The sequence below is a fragment of the Myotis yumanensis genome, unplaced genomic scaffold (genome assembly GCF_028538775.1).
Source record: "Myotis yumanensis isolate MYYU_CA2020_CCGP unplaced genomic scaffold, mMyoYum1.0.hap1 SCAF_6, whole genome shotgun sequence".
NCBI classification, from domain to species: Eukaryota; Metazoa; Chordata; class Mammalia; order Chiroptera; family Vespertilionidae; genus Myotis; species Myotis yumanensis.
The window spans coordinates 31,196,754-31,218,882 of record NW_027223757.1 but is presented as its reverse complement, the minus strand read 5'-3'; the positions used below and the strand labels follow the sequence as shown (position 1 = coordinate 31,218,882).

The 22,129-nt window shown below is 38.6% G+C and overlaps 1 protein-coding gene and 1 pseudogene across 4 annotated transcripts in view; both read right to left on the bottom strand.

The window, feature by feature from the left end:
* ADGB (androglobin) overlaps window positions 1-22,129 on the bottom strand; it is a 124,606-nt gene that overhangs the window by 1,927 nt on the left and 100,550 nt on the right. For 3 of the 4 annotated variants that reach the window (XM_070417857.1, XM_070417858.1, XM_070417859.1), the window contains 6 exons: window positions 21,478-21,650; window positions 15,474-15,650; window positions 14,499-14,610; window positions 10,742-10,924; window positions 3,771-3,858; window positions 2,908-3,091 (listed from right to left, as the gene is read on the bottom strand). In XM_070417857.1, the coding sequence (XP_070273958.1) occupies window positions 2,908-3,091; window positions 3,771-3,858; window positions 10,742-10,924; window positions 14,499-14,610; window positions 15,474-15,650; window positions 21,478-21,650 (917 nt within the window). Of the gene's footprint in view, window positions 1-2,907; window positions 3,092-3,770; window positions 3,859-9,418; window positions 10,343-10,741; window positions 10,925-14,498; window positions 14,611-15,473; window positions 15,651-21,477; window positions 21,651-22,129 lie in introns of those variants that run through there. The other variant, XM_070417860.1, reaches the window with a different exon arrangement.
* On the bottom strand, window positions 17,676-20,110 carry LOC139012778 (calcium-independent phospholipase A2-gamma-like; annotated as a pseudogene).

Sequence of the window (22,129 nt, the reverse complement as noted above, 5' to 3'; positions counted from 1 at the left end):
ACACATGGAAAATGTAGCAATTTCCATCCGCAACGTGTCCCTGTGTTTGGAAAGGTCTCTCATGACTTGTTCACGCTCTACTCAGAAAGGGTACGGAGACACATAATGGCTTTTTAAAATAGTGTGTTCTCTTATGTTTAAAATGAGGATTTCGTTACCAAAAGTGAGGAGAAAGCAACACTACAGCTGCTCTTGTCCCTCTCGCCCTTCGAGTGATAGTTGTGCTTGGGGCTGCGCGCTAGTTTGAGGGACGTCGACAAAGCCATCTGGGAGGCTCCCTCGGTTCCGCCGGCCTCACAGGGGCTGTCGAAGCCTCACTGGAACCGTCTCAGCCTCCCTGGGACTGTTTCAGGCTCACTGGGACCGTCTCAGCCCCACAGGGACCGTCTCAGCCTCGCAGGGGCCGTCACAGCCTCGCAGGGACCATTTCAGCCCCGCTGGGATCGTCTCAGCCTTACAGGGACCATCTCAGCCTCACAGGGGCCATCTCAGCCTCACTGGGACCGTCTCAGCCTCACAGGGATGGTCTCAGCCTCACTGGGACCAACTTAGCCTCACAAGGACTGTCTCAGCCTCACCGGGACCGTTTCAGCCTCATCAGGACCACTTCAGCCTCACTGAGACTGTCGCAGCCTCACAGGGGCCATCACAGCCTCGCAGGGGGCACTGCAGCCTCACAGGGGGCACCACATCCCACGTTGGGGGTGAAGGTGTGAATCAGAAGCTCCTCTCACTGTCTCTCCTGCTGGAAGTTTCTGAGAGCCGTCTGCACGTGCTGGACATCATACTTTAACTGGTCAACATGAAGTTTGGCATTCTGTCTTTTGTTGGGAGGCTCCTTGATGAACAAAATCTCCAGGCTTTCTAGCTGGCTGAATATCTGGTATGCTTGCTTGGGTTTTGTTTTCTATTAAGTGCACAGACTGCTTGTCTGCCGTCTCCCAGGGTCCCATGTGAGACTGGATCTGGTGGACCTGTTTGTGCATTTGCTGGTACAGTGGTTCCATGTCACCAGCCCAGCTGGGTCCGGCTCCGGCTTCCTCCGAACCTGAGTCTGCTTCTTCAGTGTGTCCCTTATGGGTGTGAGGATTTGAAATCTGCAGTTTGTTGGGTTACACTGCAAAAGTGCAGGTGTTTCCTTTTGTGCCACTGGCACAGCTTGGGCAGGGATGTAAACTGAGTAGGGTGGGGTCTCAAGGAATCACCAAGGCGGAGCAAGCAGCAATGGCGTCTCCGCGGCTCCTCGCCTCTCCACGACTCCGTGACTCTGCATCCCCAAGCATCTCCACGAGAGAGCCACCCTCGCTTTCTGACCCACTGCAAGGCCATCCCGCCTCTCCCTGTAGGGGTCTGGGACCTCAGAATCCCGCCCCAAACAAGCACAGTGGATTCGAGAGTTTGTAACCCCTTCCGATTGAAAAAAAACTCGCATCCAGTTGCAGCCCGCCTGGCGCGCAACTCCGTACTTCTGTTCTTGGCGCCTCTGTATATCCTACTCAGTCTCAATGCGCTTCTTTCTTTCCTTCCAGTTGTAGAACTTCCACTGGGCCAGCTTTCTCATGGTTCTGAATGATAGCTGTTTGTCTTATAGTTGGTAGTTTCAATGTTGTTGTGGAAGGCAGCATGCACAGGTCTATACCTTATGCCGCCAACTTGGTTCTCAAAGCTAAAGTTTTTATGGTGGCCTTTGCAGTCCTACATGATGACCTTCCCCAGCCCTGTGTTCTCATTTTGTCTCTGACCTCTTCTCCAGTCACTTCCCTCTGTCCACTGTTCCTGTGTCACAGGCTCTCACTGTGCTTCTTCAAACACACCTAGTACAACCATTGTGCCCTGATCCTAGTCTACTTTTTTTTTCTCAACACTTATCCCTTTCCATCAGAGTATACAATGTACTTAGGTATTGTGTTTATATTTAAGCATCTATTTCCTCACTAGAATTTGAACTCCACAGGGCAGGAAGGGGTTTATCTCTTTTGTTTATGCTTAGGAGAGTCCCTGGTACAAAACTGCCCAGAAATATTTGTTGAGTGAATAAACTGTGGAAACGGAAAGTATCAGGAAACTAGAAACATTAAAATAAATATTTTAGAAAAGAAGAATAATTTTCAAAACTGTAGACATGAACACTTAATGTCAGTTCCAGGTAACAGTCTAGAAATGGATTATGAAATGGCTGTAAATAAGGCAGTGATTCCTAACTTCATTTGCATTTCTGACAGCATGGCCACAGTTATGGTGCAATGTGTAGTTTACTCTTTCAAGATGATATAATGAAAGAATGATTAACGAACCAATACTGGCTATAAGAAAAGCTTCTGGAAAGGTTTTGTTTTCATTGCTAAATTCTTCAAGAAATGTTCCATAGTTTTACAAGGTGAGAGAAAAATACTGTATCTACCATAATAAAATTGGTTTGGGTAACTATTTGCACGAGTACAGGGTCATAGCAGTGACATTTAAAAAAAATATGGAAAGAGCCATCTTAAGGGTTTAGTGTAAATTACATTTAATATGTGTCAGTAACCCCTTGAGGATTGGTACGTTTTCCTCCTAGCTGAAGAAAAATACGTTACTGATCATGTTTCTTTTCTGCTGCAAGCTTAAGTTTTGGCTGCCTCAAGTCTGTTAAAGCAATCTTCATCAGCTGTTTGCCAACTTCACAAACATTTTGTTGTCTTCTCTCCCATTCTTCCCACTTCGTGGACTGATTCCCAATGTGGCATTGTAGAGGGATTTTAGGGAGTTATTGAAATTAGTGTGGATAATCAATTTGCCATCTTTTCTGAGAAGTTGGGAACGAAATGTTTTCAAGACTTCTTTGTTCCCAGGTACTCTATGACTCTGACACCTTTTACACAACGCAAAAGAATGTGTGGACTGTGACCCATGCATTTTTAGACTCACCCACATTTCTGCATACATCTCCAGGCCTTTATCCTGCAGTTTAGCCCGTTCTTCTTGTTCAATGTCTCGAATGCTAAGGATCCTGGCCCTGTACTGTCGGAACTGGTGAACCTCCTCTGCCTTTTGCATTGCTTGCTGCTGATTCAGGTCATCTGTTTGCAGCAAAGGCTCAATATTTGTTTTCCTTGATATAAGAAACATTGAAAGAGAGGCAATAAATGGAGATGGAAAAGAAATTAAAATTAAAAAAAGAGAATTAAATCATTTGGGAACTCTAAAATGAATTTTATCTTAGAACTCAAATAATTTAATATTGTAACAGTATGGTAGTCTGAATAAAATCAAATATGGAATAGAAATAATAAACCATTATTTTTAGATGGACTCTGTTCCATCCATTGAATCACTGATATTTTAGAAAATTATTTTAGGAAAATATCAGTATAATTAGATGCACCATTTGATAAGATGTTTGTGAAACTGGTGTTTGAAAATATGAGCCTATTTTTCAGATCTTCCTTTTTAATTTAAGCAGCTAAATAATTTTGAAAATGTTTCCAAACATACAAATATGCTTGAGTAACTAGCTCCGTATTAATCCTATTATGTAGTTCTTAAGGAAGCTGAATCTAACTAAATAATGGCAGTAGGTATGGTGAGAATCTTCTGTAGCTCAACTCACCTTAATCAAGCTGCACATTAAATCTTTCAGAAAACACTGAAATTCATGTACTTCTAAAAATTTAAATACACTGAAAATATATTAAGCATTTAATTTCAAATTTCACTTAACAACTATTAGCAGTATACCCAAAATTCTACAAACACAGATGTCTACATTAATTATGTTTACTAAAACTTACCGTACATATTGATTTATATCTAGATCTAGCGCCTTTTGAATAAATCGTGGAGACATTTCCAAAAATGATTGAGATCGTGTAGTCATCCCTGTTAAAAAAAAAATCTTAAACTTCCAAAAAAATCAACAATGATTAACTAAATGAGTGTTAGATATTATTTTAATGAAAGATAGCATTTTCTGTTAACAAAACAACCATTGATTGGACTTGCCTTATGTAATGATTTTAATGTGATTTAGTATGCCTTAAAATATAATAATGTTTTATATTTATCTTTCACTGATGTTACTATGCTCACAGTTAAATAAAAAAGATGACAAAATGAATATAATCTATAAAAACATAACAAAATGTTATTCTAATTATGGGTAAATGAAGGTGGGAACAAAAGGAAGTCATTTAAGTTATGAAACTACATTATAAACAAATTAAATGACCCACATTTTAAAGAACTTGGTTTATATATGAAAGGTATACTAAGCATGCATGGGTAGAACATAAAAATGTTTAAGGCACAGTATTCTATCTTCAAAAAATTTTTAGCCCAGTGTAGTAGGCAACATACAATAGATGAACAGTGAATGTCAAATTAGTAGGATCTTTTTACTCTATAGACCAATATGAACCCATAAAAACAGAGTTAAGAAAAATTTCAGAATCTAGGATACTATCAGCCTTTCCAGACCATTTTATAAAAATATATTTATTTTTAAATTATAGTTGACATACAATATTATATTATTAGTTTCAGGTATAAAACATAGTATAGCTGAAACTAAGAATATAATATATATAATATATATATTATTTGGCCTGGTGCATGAAATTCATGCATGGGGCGGGGGCGGTCCCTCAGCCTGGCCTGCACTCTCTCACATTCCAGGACCTTTTGGGGGATGTCCAACTGCTGGTTTAGGCTTGATTCCTCCGGTCACCAGTTGGACATCCCTCTCGCAATCTGGGACTGCTGGCTTCTAACTGCTCGCCTGCCTGCCTGATTGCCCCTAACCACTCGCCTGCCTGCCTGAGCGCCCTGGTTTCTGGTCGTTTTGGTCGTTCCACTGCTTTGGTTGCTGGGCTTTTATTATATAGGATATATCTAATGAAGTTATCACCACAATAAGTCTGGTACCCATCTGACACCATACATAGTTATTACAATATTATTGACTCTATGCTCTACAATATATTCCTGAGACTTATTTTATAACTGGAAGTTTGTACTTTCTAATCCCCATCACTTTTTTGCCCATTCCCCCACCCCACTCCCCTCTGCTAATCATCAGTTTGTTCTCTGATATCTATAAGTCTATTTCTGCTTTGTTTTTCTTATTCATTTTTTTTATATTCCATATATTAGTGAAATCATATGGTATTTATCTTTCTCTGTCTGGCTTATTTCACTTAGGATAATACCCTCTGGGTCCATCTATGTTGTTACAAATGGCAAGATTTTATTTTTTTATGGCTGAATAATATTCCATCTTTCTAGTCCATTTGGTTTCTTTTTTAAAAAAATTACTAATGTATAATTTATACACCACAAATTTTTCCCATTTAAAAAGTATAATTCGGTACTTTTTAGTAAATTTACAGAGTTGGGCAACCAGCACCAAAATCCACTTTTAAACCATTTCTATTACCCAATAAAATCTCACGCCCTTTTACAGTCATTCTCCATTTCCTCCACAAGTCCCAGCCGACCATTAATCTACTCTGTGTCTCTATAGATTTGCCTTTATTGGACATTTCATGTAAGTAGAAATGGTAAAATTATTTCTAACTTTTCAATAAACTGCCAGTCATATTGCTTTGATCATTGTTGGCTTCATAATAAACTCTGAAATCATAAAGTCATAATCCTCCTCCTTGGTTCTTTATCAGAATTAATTTGGTCATTCTGAGCCTTTTATATTTCCACTAGAGACCTGATGCATGAAATTCATGCAAGAGCTTCAGCCCTTGCCACCGCGGCAGCCTCTGCCTTGGCCCCCGCCCACTGTGGCTTTGTCCAGAAGGATGTCGGAAGGACATCGAGTCTAATTAGCATATTACGCTTTTATTATTATAGATATAAATTTAGAGGTCAGCTTATCAAATTGTGTAAAACATGTACTAGGATTTTAATAGGGAAAGCACTAAACTTATAGATCAATTTGGAGAGAATTAAATATAAATATATTACTATATTGAATCTTCTAATCCAAAGCATGGACTACCTCTCTCTTTATTTAGATCTTTGAAATTTTTTTTCAGCAATGTTTTATAACTTTCAGTATGTAAATGTTTGATTTTTATTAAATTTATTTCCATATATTCATTAATGATGCTATTGTGATTAAAACTGTCTAAATTTAATTTTGATTGCTCATTGATAATATGCAGAAATAAAAGCATATTTTGTATATTAATCTATATCATGTGACCTCACTAAACTCACTTATTAGATGTAAATGATATTCTTGGTTCTTTTTCTCTGATCCTTTAGGATTTTCAATATACAGGATCAATTTGTCTGAGAATACAGTTTTACTTCTTTCTTTCCAATATGGATGTATTTTATTTATTTTTTTCTTATTTAAATGGCTAGAACTTCCTTCAAAGTATTGAATATAGGTGGTTAGGATGGCCATACTGCCTTGCTCTTCACCGTAGGCTGAAATCACTATGGTCATTTTATTACCCTGATCTCCCTGTTCAGTTTTTGACTGATTAGTTGCCTGCTTTGACCAGCATCACAGTACCCAAAGGGACCCAGATCCTCCCCTGGAGCCACCAGGAAAAAGGCAGCCCTGACAACACCTACATTTTAGAATTTCTTCCCCATAGAACTATAAGAGATTAGTTTGTGTTGTTTTGAGCCATCAAGTTTGTGGTTTTTACAGCAGCAAAAGGAAACTAATTCAATTAAGAAAATTTATTTGTTGTTCTTATTTTTAATAAACATCTTTTACTTTGTTGTATGCCTTCAGAGTTTTGAAATGTTTTTTGGCCATTTTTTTCCTTATTGCTGCTTTTTGGGAAGAGGGCATGTCAAGTATTCACCATTTAAGAAGTCTTACCCCCCCCCCCCCCAGCACCTCCGCCCCCCGTCACACACACATACACACACACTGTCTATTTAACCTTGCTTTTTAACATGTGGTTATAATAGTCTCCAGAAATATTGTCAAGCATTTAATTTTTAACAACTTGTTAAAAGTGATCTTTCATCCAAAATATAATCTAATGTAAACTTTTATTTATTTATTTTTTTAAATATATTTTATTGATTTTTTACAGAGAGGAAGGGAGAGAGATAGAGAGCTAGAAACATCGATGAGAGAGAAACATCGATCAGCTGCCTCCTGCACATCTCCCACTGGGGATGTGCCTGCAACCCGGGTACATGCCCTTGACCAGAATCGAACCCGGGACCCCTCAGTCTGCAGGCCGACGCTCTATCCACTGAGCCAAACCGGTTTCGGCTAATGTAAACTTTTAAAAATATAAAAAATAACATCCAAATACATTATTTAGTTTTTTTCCAAAAAATACAGTCATGTACACATGAGAAAATAAAACATAATAATACAAATCCCAACTCTGCTCCATTATTAAAACATAAATTCAATCATTTTTTATTTAATAACATTAAATAAAAGATTCCTAAAGTATCAAAATTTTATTATATGACTCTTTTAAAAACCAGTAGCACTAACTTTTCTTTTTTCATCATAGTTACTTTGGGATCTTAGGTTTCTAAAGTACATTTGCTTTTCTTATTACATATCTACCATATTAATGTTGGGTGTATTTTTGGCATTTCTAACTTGAATTATTTCTATAAGATACCAACTGCTGACTTTGGCTGGAAAGAAACTATTTTCTGATTAATTAGATGTTTGTGATTTTTTAAAATCAGCCAAATAATATATATTTAAACTCAGAGAGTAGAAAATGGGCAGATAAATCTTCATGTTAATCTACAAAACTCTGTTGTATCAGAACAAAGTGTGAATGTAGTATAACAGTCTTGAACCTCTGAACAGTGCAGCTCAAAGTGTGTGTGTGTGTGTGTGTGTGTGTGTACCATCCTCCATCCGAAAGTGACTATGCATAAGAATAATTTCACAGCAATTGGTTATCACTGGGTCATTTTATTGTATTTTACAAAGTTTCAGTTTGCAAAAGACTCAGAGACAACTTTCATGACAGGTAGTATGAGAATTAGTATTTAAAAGTCATGGCAAAGAATGGTTTGACTGATTGTGTGGTCTGAAGAAAAGATTTTAGAGTAAAGACAGTGACCATGTCCAACCTCTGGAAGAGGCACTTTTCAGAGGCCCCCAGAAATAAAAGGGACATTGAAAGCAATGTTTAGGGTCTTGGCCTTGACGATGGCTTGGTGTAGAAGAAGACTGCTTAGGAGTGAATTCGATAATGATATTGTTTTCATGACCTCTCTCATTATGAAGCAAGTTGTTCTAAGTTACCTACTATATGAAAATAGAAAGTAGCAAGAATAAGGTGGCTTTAGGGAGTCACAAATATTGATGAGAAGGTAGAGGCCATACCACATGAAGCTCTCAGAGGGCATAGCCCTCCCAGCACAATTATAGCCAAAAGGCTATGGTTGTAAGCTTGACCTTAAAGTCCAACCGTGCAGTCCTAGGTAGTAGCTAAGGGATGTATGGGCTGTGGGGGGTGCAGCAAGTGTTGCCTAAACAAAGCTTGATAGAGTTGAGAGAATGGCAACAACAGGAAAGAAGCAGATTTGAAACTGGCAAGAACATTGTAAACATCTTGCCTTTGTTTTGCTTTGTGTGATCTGACTATAAAATAAAGCTTCAGCTTACAGGCGTGTCACTGTTTCCTCATCCAGGCACAGTGATCCTACCTGGCCCCAACTGTATTCTCTTGTCTGTCTTCTTTAATCCTTCACCACCCCTCCTCAGGCTCACCCCTGGCCGTGCTAGATGCCGTTCATATAATATCGTATGGACAATGCTTTTCCAGGGATAAGGGCCAATTTGTGGTGCACCAACAGCAGAGGTGGAGTAACAGCAAGTTCCAGATAACCGCTGACAATCAGACCCATGGTCTCCAGTAGGATTCCTTCTACAACCACAGTATGTGGGCACATGGCAATGTTTCAGAGGGTTAGGATGTATTGCAATCACACAACATAGTTTTTCTTGATGGTGTGTAAATAAACTTACCATTTTATGTTAAATTAAAATTATAACACCAATTTTTTAAGAATGTTTTAAAGAAATTTTTGCTTTAGGACAGGCTACTTTGATCCTCCCTTCCTGCTTACTCTTTTTACCTTTCTTCCCTATTTGCTGACCCCTCCTCCTCACCCCAAAGTACACTCTTTTAAAGTTATGCAAACTTAAAGGCAAATGTCTGAAGACTAATGGCCAAAAGCGTGAAGAAATGAGCAGCAGGAGAACTGACACTGAAGCCTGGTCGGGGGCTCAGGATTAAAAATAAAATCTACACTCTGACTGCAGAGGACACTGTTATCCAGGCTGCTCTGGTTACATTCCATTTTTTTTCAACTGGAAGAGTTTCTCATTAGCATATAAATAAACCATTTGAGATGGGAATTTAATTCTATTTTCATTTTATAGATCTTTAAATTAACTAAGTGTGGGGAAAAGTTTATCGAATCAAAAGAATTAGGGTTTGAGTGTTGATTCTATCCAAACTCTACCAGCTTCCTCTCCTTTGGTGAGTCATCATTTTATCTCCTTCGTTTCCAAGGCAGAGATACCATATATGCTTTATCTAGTGCACAGAGGCTCAACTGCGATAAATACGCCAAAGCACTCTATCAATCGAATATTAATGTGAAATGATAGATATGTCCTAGTGCCACTACCATGCGCATTACCTATTAAATGAGTGCTTGCTTCCAAAATACAGGTTCAAAACTCTCAGTATCTCTTTGTAGTGTGATAAAGGAGCCTTTGAATTTTCTTCTTTACAGTAAAAATCATTTAAGGGCATGTTTTAGGCATAAAGTGTTTAATTTTAAAAATCTCAGACTGGTTCAGCAATTTTGAAAAGAGAACCATTGCTGGCATTTCTGAAGATGCTTCTTTCCAGAACATTTTCCTCTCTTGCCTGGGTTCTTAACAAGTAGAGAACAAAAGAGTGAGATTTTACTACTGACAGAGGTGTCACTGGAGGATGTAGCCTCAGTGAGGCAAATGGGCCAAGATCACAGAACCCTGGAGGTGGCCAGCAGGCAGCCCCCCTCACGCATAAGTAGTGCTTCCAATTCAGGAAGGAGCAGGGAACTTGGGCCCCATGAGCAGCCCAAGACACAAGCCTCTTAACAATAGAAAGTCTGAGAGCTGCTTAGGGGAAATCCTCTCTGGTCCTCCAAGCCCACTTCCCCGGAAGCCAGGAATGCGCAGACATCTCTCTGTAACACCATCCATGAAGGGCTTAGGTTCATTTTAGTAAATAAATGCGAATCAATGCCACACAAAAATGAACCAAGTCAGTGTGGCTTGTGTGCCACTGAAAACTGCTTTCTTTTCTTCTTCTTCTTCTTTTTTTAACTGCTTTCTTCCAACCTTTTAGAAACCAAATATTTAAAATTTGTTATAAAAGGAAAAGAAGAAAATCTATCCTGTAGCTTACTGTAGAGAAAACAAAAAGGATGTGTTTGGTGACAATGTGTTTGTGATTAGTACAATTTTACTTTCAGGTAGAACTACACGCTTTAGAACTGCTACTTTTTAAAAATATTTGCTTACTTTTATTTTTAGGATAAGTGTTTAAACAATCAGATTCTTAAGCAGATTATCAACTCTGATAAGCCAAATGAAGATCTGTGCATCTAAAATACAAACTTTTCTATGGCATAACCCTCAACATCACATTTTTTAAAGTTAGTATGTGTTCCAGGATTTTTCTTTCAAACCTGTACTTATCTTACCCACGAGAGTGATACCCACAAGTGTGATACTCACTCCAGGCATCCTTCCGCAGCTCATGGTCCTCTTTCCCTCCCATCTCACCCATTACGGATTTGGTCAGATCCTTTAAGCTCTTGGTCATTTGCCACTTCTTCCACAGCACACTCCCCTGTTGTATTGACTCTTTGGCCTCCAACATCTTTGTTTCTGGCTCTTTTGCAGAACTTATAGCTGTTTCTATTAACAACATGGCATGTGCGTTACTGACAAAAAACTTGCATTCTACGAAATCATATGCAAAAAGTAACAGGACTATGAGAGCACAGGTTTGGAGCAAAAGACTTGAAAGCTTTGCAACTTCTAAACCAGAGCACTAGCAAAAATAACCATTGGCACGTCAGAAGATGACATGGATGACCTGAGCAGCCATTGGGCCTGGAAGCTGCCTCAGGATATCAAAAGGTAACATAAAAACAGAAGCTTTGTGGAGGTGAGATGTTACAAATAGGAAGGGGATTTCTGAACCACTGGGGCTGCTGTTCTCTTGGGTAATGGGGGAAGTGCTGCCTGCCCCACATGAGAATTATGAGTAGATGGGACCCTTCTTTCTAGAGAGCAAGCCCTGTGTGCAGGCACTTGTCTAAAATTGTCTTACTAGGAAAACAGAGCTGGAAAGGGATCTTTCTTGTGAAGCTGCAAAATTTGAAAATTTTTTTCTTAAAGCTATAATTCTACTGCCCTTGTTCCATATCTCTGTGCCCAGGAAAAACTGGAAGACTTACCACAACTTCCACATTATGCAGACATTTTCCCTCTATCAGTTGCATATGTTTTAGTTGGTGTTATATTCTGCTTTGAATGAAATAGGTTAGTGCTCAAGAGTGTGGAGAAATGTTGAAATATAAGGGAGACAATCAGGAGTCAATGTTGGTTGCATCAATATTGTCAAAATTGATGCCACCCTAAAGCAAGTTTTTCCAGGAAGTTTAACTTAGATAGATAAAATGGATAAATTTCTTGTAAAACACAACTTATTAACCTTGACACAAGAAGAAATAGAAGAGATAAATATCAAGACATATAGGATGCATATACTGTATGAATTTACCTGGACTGAGGCAGTACTTTCCTGAATGGTTTCCCCACCTCTATTCTTTCACCCTTAAAATGCATAGCTTTAAAAGTCACCAGGGGTCTGCAATGTAAATTTGACCATGGAAATACACTTTTTAAATCCCTGACCTCCCAGCCCTGCTTGGCTTAAGCAATGATCACAAATCATGGGAAGAAATCTTCCTCATAGGTATTTTGTTTTGAGGTCAGTGTTTAAATAACTTGAATTTGAGTATCTTTAGGCCTATGCTCACACTCCTCCAATTGGCCACCCATATCTTCTTTACCTCTCATCATATACTGTGTGAGTTCAAATATATGAAGTTCAAAAACGGGGAAAATTAATTCCTAGTGATAGAGGTCAGACTAGTAGTTACTCTGAAGAAGGAAATGGCAGGGAAGGGGAATGAGGAGGACTTTGTGGATGTATTAAGTATTTTATACCTTGATCTGAATTTTTATACATATGTGAAAATTTGCTAAGCTGTAGAATTGAGATTTGTGCCTTTATTGCATGAATGTTAGATGACAAGATCAAGCTCCTCAGAGCCCTGTTCTCCACTAGATCTTGTCCTTGGCTTAGAACCCCAAGAAACCAGAAACACCAATCAGAAGGTATATATGCATCCCTATGTTCATAGCAGCACAATTTACCATAGCTAAGATTTGGAAACAGCCTAAGTGCCCATCAGCAGATGAGTGGATTAGAAAACTGTGGTACATCTACACAATGGAATACTATGCTGCTATAAAAAAGAAGGAATTCTTACCATTTGCAACAGCATGGATGGAACTGGAGAGCATTACGCTAAGTGAAATAAGCCAGTCAGTGAAAGAAAAATACCACATGATCTCACTCATTTATGGATAATAAAGACCATTATAAACTGATGAACAAAAATAGATACAGAGGCAGAACAGCATTGAACAGACTGTCAAACTACAGCAGGAAGGCTGGGGAGGGTTGGAGTGGGGGGTAACATATCAACCAAAGGACTTGTATGCATGCATATAAGCATAACCAATGGACACAAGACACTGGTGGGTAGGGGAGGCCGGAGGAAGGTGGGGGGCAGGGGGGACGGGGAAAGGAGACATATGTAATACTCTTTGTAAAACTTTAAGCAATAAAACAAAATTTTAAAAAAAGAGAGAGAGAAAAAGAATTCCAGTTTTAGCAAAGAATCCTGCTAAACCCATTTATTGAGATCTAGAGGCCTGATGCATGAAATTCGTGCAAGAGTAGGCCTTCCTTCCCCTGGCTGCAGGCATCAGCTTCCCTCTGGCACCCAGGACCTGGGCTTCCCTTGCAGATCCAGCTTTGTCTGCAAGGACTTCTGGTTTAATTAACATATTATTCTTTTATTATTATAGATTGCCCTTACCCTTGATATCCAATTAAGCTTCTCTTTCTCCCATCTTTGATACTTAATCAAGTTCCTCTTCCTTGACCCCTGAGACCTATCCAAGTTCCTCTGAGTATTTTCTCTCTACTCTCTGACTATTGGCTATAAATCCCCACTTGTCCTTGTAATATTCAGAGTTGAATTCAATCTCTCTCCCAATTGCAACAGCCCTGACTCCTATTGCAATAGTCTTGAATAAAGTCTTCCTTGCCATTTTTAACAAACATCTAGCACAACAATTTTTCTTTTACATATAATGTAATACATTTAAATAATAATCATAATCTAGAGCTTAAAGAACAAGAGCTGTATTCTATTCACCTTTATATTCCTAATATTATTTAACTTCATCAATTAGAGGAGTAAGTACTTTAGGAGTTAGAAATATTTTAAATCCCAGTGTTGTCACTTTTTATATGTATGTGACTTAGGAAAAATAAGATGACTCTCTGAGCTTTGGTCTCTTTATCTGTAAAATGGAAATAGTAATGTTTGTGTCATAGTTAAAGGTTTGTGCTATAGGTTAAAGTGAGATACTAAACATGAAGCATTTTGAACAGGCTCCATCCCAGGATGACAGAATTAGGGTGATATTTACTGTTCAGATTGTTTATAGAAAAATTACAAAACATTATTTATGTAAAAATTATTAAATTATTCTCCTGAAGATGTGAAAGTAAGAAAGCATATTTTGGGATGTGAATGAGGCAACCACATATTGGCAAGAAGATACCAGACACATGGGCTGATGGAGGGCTCTGTCTGCATGCTGGGTTTGTTCCTAGCTATCTTGTGAATTTAGTAAATTACTGAGAAAATAATTATAGGTCTTTGTCCTTATTGGTAAGTTGAGAATAATATTATATATCAGTGGGTTGACGTGAGTATTAAAATAATTAGCATTCCACAGTTCCATGTCCAAGGCAATCACTGACTTTATAGCTATGATTCTTAACTGCCATTATTCATGTTTATGGTGATTAGAAAAGGTGCCAGATTTATAGCAGGATGTCTATCTTCAAGTTTGCATACTGCTACTTCTAGCCAGGTCAGACCCTTATTTCTCATTTCATCTCTCAGTCAGTGGAGAAAATCATATCCACTTGATGGGAAACGTAAACATATGCTTGGTGAAAAAGAAATAAATATCTATCTTTTATAGGATTATATGTGACTTTTCACAATCCATAAGAAAACAGATCCTGACATGGTTTCTTTTTACCAAGCATGACTTGCTGCCTGTCATTTGGAAGGGGTTACGGCCCTGAGGCCTTGGAGGCAGGCTCACTGACCTTCTTCTCCTCGCGAAAGGCTTTCTGACAGAGACATAGTCCCAGGCACGCTCTCGCCATCGGGTGTTTTCTTAATGAACCGGCTGAGGTAATGCAGACGAGCCTGATAAGCCTAAGGAACAAACATGATCAACACACAGCATAGACATCTAAAAGGTACTCAAGAACCAAACAAAAACAGAAAACACAGGGAAATGTGAATGACTGAGGCAGCTGGGACCAGGCTGGCTCTTGTTAATTATTGAATAAACTCAATTTCTAAACCATCCATGTTTTTGACAGCCATTTCTGAGAACTAATGAAGAAGTGGTCCTAAAATTAATGCACTGAAATCCCACGTCTCCTGATTCTGAATCACTTTCATCTTTCTCAGTTACCCTGAGGTGGGACATGAAACGCACACAAATAATACTGTTTTACTATGGCAATGATTCTTATATAAAACGTAGGGAGAGGGAGACATGAGGTCTAGGGGGCAAAGTAAGCTTACAGTTGTGAATATGCGAAACAGATTTTATTCTTGTATTGTTATTTGTTAATTATTGTATTATTTATTTGTACTACAACTGTAAACCTACTTTTGCACACCCCTGTATATACTATACCACATATACTATACCACAGGCAGCAGCACATGCTTTTTATCTGCCTAAGGCTGTTCAAAATCCATTAAAGCAGTTTTAGGCTGTCTTAGTTGGGAGGAGAAACAGCATTAAGCCTAGGCTATGTAAAAGAATGAGGTCACCCACAGGTTGGGTTAACACACGGCACCATTATATGCTTTGCTTTTGCAAGTCATCAGGGTATCAGGACAGTGTGTCCAAATGTAGTCTTAACATCGAGTTAGTCAATGTCTGAGAAAGTTCCAGATGCCATTCCTGAAGGAAAGACTATGTGGTTTCACCGACATGGCTCTTTCTTCCAACCATGCCGAGTGACAGAAAGGAAAAGTACAACTCCACAAACTCAAGAGACCTTGATGGCTCTTCCTGGCTCTGCCATCTCCCAGGCTTGCTTCATAGCTCGGATCTCATCTGCTCGCTCTGTATCCCTTTTCACTTCAAGATATTCTGCTTCGCTATGTTCAGTGACAACCCTCAAAATCCAATAGGGTTTATTTGGGTCTTCTTGCTGGGAGTGTGCAGTGGGTATCTGATAAAATAAAAGAAAAACCTTTGGGTCAGATGCTTTCCTTCTTTCAAAAGGGGTCAGATTTAACCCTATGATCCATAATTTCCCTATTAGGTAGTTACCCAAGAGAAATGAATACATTTATTCACAAAAAGACCTGGACAAGAACATTCATTATGGCCTTTTTCATAATCGTAAAAAAAAGAAAAGAAACACTATAAATAACTGTTGATTGATGAATAAACAAATTGATATACATCACAGTATAACTGAATCTTACAGATAGACATTATACTGAGATAAAATTGAACACAAAAGAAAACTTCTTGCATGACTCATTTGTATGATGTTATAGGACAGGTCAGTCTGTTGCCTGGGATGAGGTATGGGGACGACAGAATCCACTGCAAAGAGGGTTGAGGGAATTTCTAAGAATATGGAAATTGTCTATATCTTGATTGAGACGTGGGTTACATGGTGAATGCAATTTTCAAAACTCACTGAATTATATATTTAAGGTGGTTGCATTTCACTGTATGTAAAATTTGCCTAAACACTAAACAAAAATCTCTAAATTACTGTTAGGCTTACAGCATCTCTTCAGAAAAAATGAGAGCAGGAATAATTGATCATTTCCAAGTCTGGATATTTTACTGGGCATATATTCATTTTGAAAGTTAACATTTTGATGGTTTGTAAGGTCGCCTTAGGCTGGGAGAACACTGACATAGGACTTAAAAGTGTCCAGATAAGGGAGGCTCATTGGTGTCTGCCTGATCCAGTGAGAGGCTTGAATCTGATGTGGTTCATAGGCACTTTAGATAAGACTGATGCAATGTTACGTATCCATAATTATCCATAATGCAGTGGGGAAGTGGGTATGGGGAGGCCACTGAATAAAATTTTCAGTTTGGTTTTAATGTTCCCCAAAAGACCTCCCTGCTCCTTGCAATATTCTCCTAACAATCTGATGAGAACATAAATCTCAAAATTAGATTTTTAAAAATTTCTTCCTTTTAAAACACAATACATGAACTGTACTATATTTTATATTTCTGGATATATGAGTTTATCAGAAACTTTTCTGGGATCAAGTTTTGATCAGGGAAGAGAACACTATGAAGGACTATGGGAAGGCCACATGTCTTATACGAATTTATGGATTGAGTTACGTTTGTCTATTTTAAATTGCAGTAGTTTTTTTTGTTACTGAAAGGAATATTTTCTCAATGAATTAAAAGGATTGCTTTTATAACAGTGAACAAAAAACTGGAGCTACATCTAGAAAAGTTAACACGCAGCATTGTCTTGAAGTTTCAAGGGGGAAAAGTAGTTGATTGGAACTCCACCAATGTTTTTGAGCCAAACTGTTGAAACAAGCAAGCTTTGAAGTGAAAACTGTATCTAATTCTTTCATATTTCAAATGTAATCATCCTTTGATAGATAAAAAATTATTATTCCACATCTGTTTAGATGATATTACAGGAAAAGACAGCATTTGGATTGTAAAATAATCTAAATTCTAGTAAAAACATAAGAAATGTAAATTTAAGAAGAAATTAGCTTTTCCGTCTGAAACAAAATCAATGATGGCATAAATTTCACATGATTATGATGACTAAAGCAAAAATACAAAGTATAATATGATAGTTTTCAGTTTGCTGTCTGGACACCCCTACTTTTTATGTATGTGCCCTACTGTCTGGCACATACATTAATACTTTTTAAAACAACAAACAACATAATACCAATATCAACTAAAACCAACTAGCAAAATATTAAGGTTCCTAAAGCTTAGTTAATTATTAATGTCATAAAAACCTTATTTCCATATGAATTTTGGAACCCAGCATATAAATTGTCCAAGCACTGGCTTTTTTAGGATTCCCCAGAATTCACGAGTATTTCAATGGTAACTTTTTTGCTGAATCTCATAATTCCTTATTAAGTTCGGTGGAGCCACTGAACAGGCTTTCATTTTTGAGACTGTACATATATATTCATCAGAATTTTGAAAAGAATGTAAGGCTTCATATATGCCAGTTTTTAGTTTTATCCCATCATTAATGTTTGCAGAATTGGTTTTTCTTGGCTTAATATTTTTGCAAGGTTTTTTCTTTTTTGTTTTCTTCTTTATTTCTTTCTACATACTTCAACCTTTCAACTGCAGCTGATCCAGCTTTTCATTTTGACTTTCATCTACAGGTATGTTTTCAGCATTACAGGACTGAAGCTAAAATAGTTGTCAGAAGACCTTATTCTGTATCTGTAGCACTGTTCATATCATTAGATAGGCTGGTTTCCAGGCTTGTGTATGCCATGGTATTTCTTATATTACTCTTATGACGTCCAATGCCCAGGCTTGCTATGCACTCTAGTGGGACATCCGGCCAAAGACATCTAAGTCATTCATTGCTAATGCTGAGGGGTTGTACAGAATCAATCCTCCAACTTGAGGAAGATTATTTCCCAGATGCACACTCTGCAAAGCAGCAGATGAGACTCTAATGGCCTGCTACGTTTTATAACAGCAGCCTCCCACATGGTAAGAGTTGATTGCAAGAAAATGATCATAGTGCCTGAACACAAAAGCTGTTGGCATTATCCCTCTGTTTACCATGGTACTTACTAGCAGCTACCGTAGGACGTGGGGGATTTCTTGCTGCTTTAATAATCAGTATGAATCCCATTCTGTTCTTAAGAGTATGTCCCCACATTTGACTATCATAAAGCACCTGGCTCCAAGTCATTTTGACTGTTCCAACAATGACATTTTGTGAAACCTCACCTGACCCCAATTTTATGTGAAGTTCTTCACATTAATGCAAGGACACGTGAAACAATCCAAACAGGAAAGCTCAGATGGCCCCTGTGTTTACACCACAAATGCAATTAATGAGCTGGTGAATTGGCTCCTGAGTCAGTTCAGCTTCTTTTTGCTGTGTCTGAAGAGCAACCACACCCCTTGTTCCTACAGCATTGATTGCTCAAATTAGGATTCCTCTTCCTTTTAATGGATTCATGCAGCCAATTAAGGCCAACATTTCTCTAACTGCTGTCTGAAGAGTGTCATCCTTAATTTGTCTCAAGTAAAAAGTATGGAATAATTCTCTCCTTGGCAGCCACTCCTTTTCCCTCAGGAAACTCTAGAAGATGAAAAGTCAAATGTTCAACCCTGCTGATGTAGAGCTTTGGGTCAGATGTTCCTAAGGCTTAAACTAACACCAAAATTCTGTCATCAGTACTCATGCTCACAATCTTTCCTGGTTGAAGAGATAAACACTTTTTCTCCTGTATGTTTCTGTCTTTGCTTACAGCCTACTCAGCTTTCATTGCCACTTCCTGTTCCGACTGACTCTTCTCATTGAATCATGTGGAGAAAAGTCCACCAACCTAACCACCAGCTCAAGTTTGGACCCCGTCAGTGGGATGAGAAAGTTAGCAGTACTTCGTTTAAGGGAAACTGGACAAGCCTCAGATGTCTCACTGGGACCTGCCCACTTGTGGTCAGTCTACCAAGAAGGTTCAGAGCCAAGCTCCTTATCAGCCCAGACACCCACATGGCCCATATCGGCAGAACGGCATTTCCCTTCTTCCGTGCTTTTATCTTCAATTTCTCATTTGTCCTGGGAATGTCTATTTTCTTTGGAACATTTTAGCCTCACATTTGAAGTATGAATTAATATGATTTGGTAAAAAAGTAGAATGACTCTCCAAAATTTGTGGTTCAATTATTTATGTAATGAAAGAGGCTTTGTTTCCTGTATCTTCATCTTCATCTACAGCGTGGCTTCCCTTTCCTGGAAAACTCTGCTCTTCTAATTGAGCACTGCCTTTTTCAGAGTTACAATGGTTTGTTTAACAATTCTCTGAACAAGCCACTATCAGATACCTTTTTTTTAAAAAATATATTTTATTGATTTTTTACAGAGAGGAAGGGAGAGAGATAGAGAGTTAGAAACATCGATGAGAGAGAAACATCGATCAGCTGCCTCCTGCACACCCCCCACTGGGGATGTGCCCGCAACCCAGGTACATGCCCTTGACCGGAATCGAACCTGGGACCTTTCAGTCCGCAGGCCGACGCTCTATCCACTGAGCCAAACCGGTTCCGGCAGATACCTTTTTTTAAAAAAAAGATATTCAAGAACTAGACTTACGTTGAGCTAAACGTAAAACCATTTCATTCTGATTGCCAAGAACAGCCTTTGAAACAAAGTTCACAGTACTTTTAAAATAGGGCAGGAATGCTCACTTTTGTAAGTCCTGGCAAAGCAGAAGTGCTGTTTCAAAGCCCCAATACTTAAACCATAGTTGCTCAGAGAGTTAGAGTGCTACTTCAAATGTGTGCTGCCTTTTTGGTCTATTTACACGTTATTTTGCTTGTTTGAGATCCTCTTTGTAGACTAATGTGTCTTACCACCCAATAATGTGGAGGTGAGCACGTGAAAAGTGGTTGCTTGCTTCTCTGCTTTCCCATAAGTTGTTTGCACTGTGGGAGGCAGGCTGCAACCACTTCAGCAGCGGTGACTCATTCGCCTCTTCCTGCATTGACATGGACTGGGGATGGGCTGCATCCGCTGGGCTTCTGACACAAACAGAAGAGCAGCAGCCTCAGGGCCACCCTCCTGCCCACAGTGGAAATCAGATGTGGCTTATTTACTTCTCAATGTTGCGGACTGTAGACTCCAACAGCTAAGAAATGAAATCTTGGAGATGCAAGTGGAGTCTGGGACAACTGAGTCATCGTCTCCTAATTTGTTCATTTTTCTTTAGTGTCCATTTTACTAGTGGTACTAACAGCCTATTTAGTTAATCCACCTGGAAACCTGGGAGATATCCTCCATGTTTTCTGGCTCCTTATCTTCTACTTTGGATGAATAGCTACATAGCCTGTGTGTTTCCTAGATATTTCTTGATTTGCCCTACTCTTCCTTTCTTTGGCCTGTACCTAATACATCTGACACTCTTTTACCTGGAGCACTGCGGTACCTCCCTGAATGGTTTCCCCATCTCTATTCTTTCACCCTTAAAATGCATACCTTTAAAAGTCATCAGGGATCTGCAATGTAAATCTGACCATGGCAATACACATTTTAAACCCCTGACCTCCCAGCCCTGCTTAGCTTAAACAATGATCACAAATGATGGGAAGAGATCTTCCTCATAGGTATTTTGTTTTGAGGTTAGTGTTCAAATAACTTGAATTTGAATGTTTTTAAGCCTGTGCTTGCACTCCTCAAATTTTTCACCCACATCTTTCTTATCCCCATCATTATAATTATCTAACTGGCCTGGAAGGAATATGGGTTAAGGATGCCTAGGCTGTAAAAGAGTCCCAGCTTCTAATGAGGCTTAAAGGCTCTCCTCCATCTGATACTTACTTACCCCTCCTGCTTCATATCTCATACTTTAATAATTTAAGAAAATTGTTAGATTTTGCCCCAGCATGCCCTTGCTCATTGACTCAGTTCAGGACTCTGCTCCTCTAGGAAGAAGCTAGATAAGGGACCTATGCTTTCTACCACTGCATCGTCTCCTCCATCAGACTGTAATTTTTTTCAGAGTGGGATGTGTGTAAGGGTAATATTAGAAACCCAAGTGCCCCAAATATGTAAAAAACTTTTACATATTAAAAGTTAAATTAATGGTTTTTGATACTAACTCAGGGAAGGTTGCTTGCAGGAGGTGTTCAAGGAATGTCCTTAAGCTATCTAGATGGCTGATGAAAAGAAGGAGGTGGAATTTCTCACAGTTTTGTCTTCAGCAGAGACCCGATGGGCAAGGAGGGACCCGATGAACCTAAATGCATTAAGTAACTCCAATAAGAAAAAGTGCCACACCCACCTGAGACTCAAAGCGAGGTGCTTGTTTTTCTTTGGCTGTCTTTTCTCTCTCAGAAGACTTTTCTTTGCCTTTCCTTGTTCCTTTGGATGTTCCTGAAGATTTTTGCCCCTCACTAATAAAATGGGAATCTGGGATTCCCAAGGAAATTAATTCCTCATGTCTCTCTCCATGAGCTAGGGAGACATAAAATGGAAACCAGTGAGTCATGATAGAACAATAAAATCATGTCATGTAGAAACAAAGGGAGCAATTCAAGAAAAAGTGGTTAGTCTAAGGCATTTGGGTTCTCTTTTAAACAAGCAAAAAAATTGATCTTTTGTAAAAATCTGTGACTCTTTTATAAAATTGAGAAATAATTCACATACTAAAAACTCACCGTTAAAGGATATAAATCAGTGGGTTCTGAAATATCCATAAGGCTATACACCATCACTGTCATGTAATTAGTTTCTAATGTGGATGTTTTCAGTTCATTTTCTTGCATAATTGCCTTGACTAGTATCTCCAGAACAATATTGAATTGATTCATGTCTGCTTTAATATTTATCATTACCTTTCTTTTGCTTAGTTTGGGCTTAGTGTTTACTTTTTTTCCTAGTTTTCTAATTTTTTAAGGTGGAAGTTTAAGTTACTGATTTGAGATAATTTTACT